This window comes from Scomber scombrus, chromosome 22 (genome assembly GCF_963691925.1).
Source record: "Scomber scombrus chromosome 22, fScoSco1.1, whole genome shotgun sequence".
NCBI classification, from domain to species: domain Eukaryota; kingdom Metazoa; phylum Chordata; class Actinopteri; order Scombriformes; family Scombridae; genus Scomber; species Scomber scombrus.
The window spans coordinates 18959432-18967168 of record NC_084991.1 but is presented as its reverse complement, the minus strand read 5'-3'; the positions used below and the strand labels follow the sequence as shown (position 1 = coordinate 18967168).

Genomic DNA, 7737 nt, shown 5'->3' with positions numbered 1-7737 from the left:
CTGTAATATTTGAGTAGATATGTGGAACGGTAAAATTACAATAAGTGAGTCTTGCAGCTGAAACTGAACTGTTTCCGTTGTAAAGATCAACAGGGAAGGGGGGAAATAGTAATGGCTGTGCAAAAGCAGAGGGAAAAATGGGATTCAGGAGTAAAGTAAAATGGTTGAGAAAATAGATGAAAAGGAAGTGATTTTGACTGCTAAGAATAAACCTTAACAGTTACAAGAAACAAATAAAATGTCAAGAAGCAGGCTCTACTGAAAGGACACATACCAGACTGTATTTTAATATCTTCCTATGGTGTAGTTATGCTGGGGATACCTATATATATATTTTGTGTGGAATTTCCCATTTTTTTCTGTAAACCTTGACAGGCTTTCTAATACCTGTGTTATTTCTAACTGTCTACAGCCCAGTCAAAAACCTGACTTTAAATCCTCCGACACAATCAATAACAATTAAGAAGCCATCAACTGCGTAAGACAAGCCCGCTGCTTTTTTCATTAGGCCCCTATTCCACATTATACTCTCATACAGTTTGAAATTTATACCAATTAAAACATAATTAATATTGCTTATTACTGGGAAATTCTCATCAGGGATAGAGTGGCCAACCCTGAGGGCAGTGAAATGGGGGGTCCATCATTCTCTTAATGGAAACAAGACGACCTGCTCAATTATGGCTGTCTATCAATGTCACCACTGGGGATAAATGGCTTGATTTTTTTTTTTTTTTGATTGACTTTTAATTTGTTTTAAGGTGTGAGAGAGAAAATGGTGAGGTGTCTCATGTTGTTAGAGTTATTAATGAGACTCCTCTCCTGATTTGAGGGCTGCCTTGTTTGTTTTTGAAAAAGTCTCGTTGTCGGCCATCAGAAGGCTTTTGTTTAACAGACAGCAACACAAACAACATCACCTACTGTGACCCCACCACATTGTTAATTTGCTTGTTCATTTTGCTCTCTTTTCAAATGAGGGTAATTGCATTGCAGTTGTTATTTGATAGTGACTGAGGAACAGGTACACAAACTTGTGCTGTTTGTGCCACTGAAATCAGACAAATGGTACAAAATTATGTTTACTGGCAAATAATGATTTTTATAGCTGTTGTATACTTTGCACTTGGCCCTGGAGCATTCTTGTACAGAACCTGACTTTTATTTCCCTACATACAAAGTGTTTGTAACCCATACCTCCAGGTCTTTGAGTACAGGATGTTCCTCAATGCCGTGGGAAAAGGACCCTCATGGTGTAGGTCCTGTAGTCCAAGAAGGGGATCCCTGCTCCGTCCAAATCACTGGTCAACTCATGGATGTCTGTCTGGAGCTCTGCAAAAGCTGACAGATACATGAGATAGACAAACCGGTTAGTTTTACATAATAATTAGCTTATTATAGTATTTCTACAACCATTAGCTCAGTTTCTTAGATATACGAAGCAGCATTGAAAGGGGCGAGACATAACATTGACGTTACATTTACGCCCTTGTCAAACGAGTTCACACAGTGCTGATTAAGCCCATCACCAACTAGATGAATCTCTCTGTATTTCACTGTTTACTGGAGTTTTTAATTTAGTGTCAGGTGGCTGGACTAATGCATGAATGCAGACTTTCGCTGGGTGAGCCGGCTAACTTCTGGTTAGCTCTTGGCTAACTTGAAGGGGTGGGATAATATAATTTAATTGTGCGACTTCTGATAGTGAAACTAGTCACTTCATGGGGGGCTGTAGCGGCAACATTAGCGAAAACGCTGGGGTGGAGCCTATGACATAAGCATGTATCAGTGTTTTTGTAATTACTCTCACTGCCACAAGGGGGAGACAAAAGTCCAATACTCCAGCTTTAAAGGCATACTATGCAGCATTTTCTCTCATTTTCCCTCTCATTCGTCACTTGTGACCCAGTAGAAGTGTGTGGTGGTGTATTTATCTGCAGAAACTGGGCCCACTGCCTGTAATTAATTATTTAGCTGTCTTCTGGACACTTCTGGGCAGTGGGGTGTTCAGCCCCCAGCCAATAACAGCGTCCAGGGTATGAGGTCAGGATTTGAAACGTAGGGACCGTGCTGCATTGCTGTGTTTTTTATTTGCTTCCCCTGCTTCTCTGTCTCTCTCCTCTGTGCTGCCGTGTGCTGCTCTTCTACTGTAGCTGTGTTTGACCAACACACACATGCAGAGCACAGAGTGGGTGAGTTTTATTTGTGCTTTAGAACATAAGTGCTGTGAAACAATCAGAAAAATAACATCTCATTACTCTGACTCACAGCTTCTTTCTCACTAGCACTGCTCACTCTCTAATACACTTGCTCAACCACCGCTCTCTTCTCTTTTCCTCCCTTGTTGGGCCAGAAAGGAGGGGCAAAGTTTGAATGTTCAATGTGGAGTATTCAAATGTAGTCGTCACAAGACACAAGAGATTTTTTTTGTTTTACAGGTTTCCTTGTTTGAAATAGTTGATAAATTCAAAAACTTTGAACATTTGCAATGTAGCACAATTAGATGAGTGTATACAGTAAGAAACACTCAAAATCAATATAATCCGCTGTAATCAGCATCTCCCCTCTTACCCTCTTTGCACTCCAGTGCAACACGTGACTCAAGATTGTCCATCTGCATCTGCAGCCTCTTCAGGGTCAGGTCACTCTCACGAGACTTGCGCTTGTAGGCGATGAGCACCACCACAATGAAGAGGATGAGCAGGGCACCTGCTGCAGCAATGCCAATGATTGCTGTGCTGCTAAGCGGGCTGTCAGACGTGATGTGGACCACACCTGGAGAAAACTCGATTCCACCCACACGAGCCTTGGGATAGTAATAGAACAAGAGGCAGATTATAATTACTATTATGTATGAATACAGACATTTACTTAATTTTTTTTTTTCAGAGAATATGGTACTGATAAAACATAAGATATGTGAAGTATACCAGAACTATAATCAGAGCTTCATTTCAATATCGCTTCAGTAATAGCACTTGTAAGAGGTTTAATTTATGAAAGAAGTGGCAATCAAACTCTTAAAATGTACTACAGTGATGCTCAAGGCAAAGACTTACGACAAATATTTTATAAACCATAAAATGATAATGTCAATCTGAAGGATCTTTGGACTGTTATACATATTTGTCTGTAAGATCAAGATTAAAAACGTCAGACAGACATATTGATTGCAATTACAATGTGTACACACATCTGTTTATTTGCACTACTTCTAATTGTTTTACAGTAATTTGTCCATCTCTTTCTATGACGCTGGGTTCAGGTGGTAACATTAGGAAGCGCTTTGTTCAAAGTGGTCCCTCTTAAAACCACAAATGGAATCTTTATTGAGTTTGCTGGGGCCCTAATCCTTCTTATTGAAGGCTTATTTGTTTGTCTTTTGTCTGCTTGTGGGCAGTAACAGGAACCACATGGCTGATTGGATTAGTGCTGTAGTCTGTCTGGAAGTGGACAAGCAGATGGATAGAAAGCAACACGAGAAATGTCCGTCTGTCTGTCAAACTGTCAATCGATTTGTAGGTCTGTCTTCCTGTCTTCTCTACCATAGCCTTCCTATCTGATATGTGTGTATGTGTGTGTGTGTTTCTGTGTATGTGTATGTGTATGTGTGGTGTGTGTGTGTGTGTGTCTGTCACTCACCAGGACCTTGTGCCGACCCGTCAGGTTGGGTGACTCACAGAGCAACTGGGTCTCTGACACTGTTAACATGCAGGTCTTCTCGCCTATCAGCACTGTGTAGTTCAGCTTTCCATTTCCACTACTGGTTGGTGGAAGGAAGTTCCGCCCCTGCAGGAGAGTAATCATGTATCATTAAAAGGAGGGATAAGGGAGTTTGGGTCAAATTAATCATGCACTTGATAATGATATAGTATAATAAATTATACTACAAAATTACATTTACAGTATTATGGGCAACAGTCTGAAATTATTAAATCAAGTAATGGATATAAAATAGATTTGCATAACCAGAACTGTCTGCCTCTTATTTAATATTAACAGGCATGCTAATTCTGGCAATTTGGTTGAAAGCAACATCAAATATTAATATTTTTCTGATACAAATATCATGCCACGTACACAACATAACATAAAATAATCAGTTTTTGCACCAAACCGTTTTTCACTCCTTAATCCATCAATCTTTAGTGACAAAATATCTAATTTTGTTTGTTACATTTGCTAGTTTTGTTTCTCTTTAACAATTTGCTCAAAAACACTCCACTAATAGTCGATGAATGATCGGATTTAACTGTAAATTAAAAGTGGGTGTGTGATATCTATCCCCCTTACCTTCAGTATGATGGGTGATCCAGGTTTAAGCTCTAGCACCCCAGACACGCTGAGCTGTTCAAACTCTGGATTGGGGTAGTAGATAAAGTTGGTGTTGTTGAGTGCCATAAGAGCCTGCACATCGTCCAGTTTAAAGCCGAACTCGTCAGGTCTTTCAGGCACCTCTTGCTGCCTGGCCAGGCTGATGGGCAGCTCTGGGGCCTGGCACAGCATGGATGTAGGGCCTAGCACCTGGCACAACTGGCAGAAGAAACACACAGAGAGAGAAAGAAGTGTTTATATTGATGAATGAACATATTGTCTGTAAATTAAATTAAATGGTTGAAGCAGAGAAATGGTGACTATCAAATAAGTTATCGTGTAAACTGACACAAAAATAAAAATTACATACAGAAAATTTCATTCATTTTCAGTTTCATTTTGTCATTTTTTACATGTCTTTAGGGAGGTGTTCCTGTTATTACCATCTTAGTTAAGGTACTGCATGTAACTATGCATTATTATTATCACTTTTCATGACTGGATCTCATTATACTACATACTCAACTACATACCGCCTTCTTGCAAGTCAAGCTCTACCGAAGTGGCATTTGAATATGCCCCAAATTCACTATATGCCAAGCCAGTTAATAGCGTGAATCTTTTATGTCACAGGTTTAAATTTCATTCGACCCACTGGAGAACCAATTCTAACTGGAAGCTCCTAGATTTCAAAAAGTGCAAAGGAAAAACCTGTTGGACTATTTTCATTCAAAGGAAGCACCAAATGAGATAGTGTGCGGTCTCGCCACAATCAGGCTTTGATGTGTGAAGATTCAGGAGTGATAACTAGGTCCTACCATTCCTTCATTACCCTGCAGAGAGACACCCCCACTCTCTCATCACGTCTTTATCCCCTGTCCCGTTATACTCCCCTATGATCTTTTCTTCTCTCTTTGACACGTATTCTTTATCTTTCTCTATACCACTTTACCACTCAATTACGGTGTCTCTCACATCTTTTTTTTCACTGTCATGTCTCACTCTTGGTTTGTTGATCTTTGTCTTTGCCCTAGTCTTTTCATTTGACATGTGATGCTTTTTAAATACTTCATCTTTACTCTCTTCTTTATTCACAGCTCTGAGCCAGTTTTATAAACAAGAACAGATTGTCCAATCCGTCATTGTCATACTATACACCCTTCAGCATCACTCTAACATCTCCATTCCTCTCAGTCTGTCGGGACATTGACAAATCAACCACAAGCAAAGGTCTCATTCAGAGATTTCACATTCCAACAGTTACTTCAGTGGTGCAGCCAAACTATTGCCTGTCACTTTAATTGGCTGCTTGTCGATGTCCGTGGATACAGGATACATGTTGGTAATGTCTTCAGGGCATCACCGACATGTATCCTGTACAGCTGCAAAAAAGTGTCAGTGTACAGATCTTGCTCAATACTGGAAAATGCACTTGAGACTCTCACTCAGTGCAACATTTTTTGCAGCTGTCTAAGACTGAGAAAGTGAGACGTGGTCCAAATAGTCCATCGGCACTTTTCATTTATGTAAGGTTCAAAGTACAAGCTGCGTATACAGTAGAATGAGACACAATGCCTCGTACAGGCACATGCGAGCAGATGTTAAATGTGGCGTAAGCTTATGCTCAATTGGAGCATGAAGATAGCATTACCACCTTTTGTTACTCCCTCTTCATTCAATAAGACCACAGAGGGCCCTCTATGGCTTTATCTGCCCTCTCCTGGGTAAAAAGGGTGAATAAAGGGTCAAAAGAATTTGATAAGGGCCAATCTGTGGTTTTTGGTTTAATATCAAAACTTTTCTCTATTGTTGTTGTGGTGTGGAGAGAAATTATATCTGTTTATTTGTTCACAAATGTTCACAGATGTTATATTGACTGTGTGTAGTGCAATTCATTCAGTCATTTTGGATGATTTCCAACTATCCAGGCAGCTTGTTTCATATCACACATTATTCGTGTTAACAATTACTTACATTGAGTGTCTCGTGGCCGTTGTATTTGGCTCTGATGAGTGGGGTTTGAATTATGTCCAGGTTAGTTCCTGTCACTGTCACTGGAGTGTGTCCACTGTAAAAGAAAAAAAAAGATTAACAACAAAGTTCAACATGCTCCTGATTATTTTTAACAGAAGGTGTTATGATGCACAGACTTTGGCTTTGGTCACTGATGCAAAATTGTAACATTGCAAACTTTGTACTCTTCTGTCATAAGTCGCCATCTCACTAAAAAAAACAATTTCCCTGATCCAAGCACTGTTCTTACCTATAGATGCTCCACTCTGGCTCTATTTTGGTTATGGTGGGATCTTCCACATACTCAAACCGCAGGTCCTTCTGTAGGTGAGCCTTGTCTATGCTCACAGACACAGACACGTTTCCGTATCCATTCAGGGAAGCATGAGTTCGGCATGTGAGCCATAGGCCACCCCTCCTAAAATGATGATAGGATGAAACTTTAGTTATGTGTAATGAATATGGTTAAACTGCATATTAGATAAAAATATGGTATAAAGGGGCAGACGGTACAGTTATGTAATATAGATCTTTTTAGACAAGATATCACATTGTGTAGACACTCACAATTCATCAGCTTATCGCTGTTAATGCTGCTTACTAAATGGTTTAAAACCATTGACTGGCTGGTTAAGTGGACATGGATGTATAATTCATTGACTGAAAATTCGGCATTGATTAGAGTTAAGTGGTTGAGTGTTGGATTACACAATAATTACTTGTCTTCTCCCAATCATTTACATATAAGAAATCACAATTTGTAATTCATGACACCATTCCCTGATCACCCCCACATTTTAAAGATTTTAAATAATGGTCTCAGTCGATGACAGAACAATGACTGTTACACATTAACTCAGACAATGATCTACTGAAAATTATGTAGCAAAGATGGGAACAGTCAGAGACGTTTATCTCTGCAGTTAAACTATTTTTTGGTAAAAAGCCTAACATTGGCTTTGAACTGAGCTTTTGATTGACCGTTTAAGTATGACTGGTCAGCTCTGGCTTGTTCCTCACTAACCTCAGATAAGTGCACGGCTGGTCCTTAAACATAATTGACACATTGCTCCCAGCGTCAAGGTGGCTGCCGGTGATGTTGACAATGGTTCCCCCGGAGACTGGCCCTCGGCTGGGCTTCAGGTTGTGAATCCTTGGGATCTGGAGAAAGGGCAGAGTGAAATTACACAAGTCAATAAAAAGGATGAAATCAAATCAAGTAGAGAAATATATTACACAGTGAAAAAAACACTGACTGAGACCATAAGCTGCCTTAACTGTACAGGCTAAGTAAATCAAATAGGGCTCATACTGTATTTAAATTATGGGGTAAAATTATAGTAATCACCACAAGAGGAGGGATATGTGAATTACTTTACATTTTTATTCAATATTGTTAATGTTTTAAATGTA

The 7737-nt window shown here is 39.6% G+C and overlaps 1 protein-coding gene across 1 annotated transcript in view; it reads right to left on the bottom strand.

The window, feature by feature from the left end:
• plxna4 (plexin A4) overlaps nt 1-7737 on the bottom strand; it is a 197816-nt gene that overhangs the window by 28514 nt on the left and 161565 nt on the right. The window contains 9 exon segments of the mRNA XM_062443560.1: nt 1032-1048; nt 1195-1230; nt 1232-1338; nt 2569-2803; nt 3640-3786; nt 4291-4530; nt 6286-6379; nt 6575-6742; nt 7349-7485. Coding sequence (XP_062299544.1) covers nt 1032-1048; nt 1195-1230; nt 1232-1338; nt 2569-2803; nt 3640-3786; nt 4291-4530; nt 6286-6379; nt 6575-6742; nt 7349-7485 — 1181 coding nt within the window.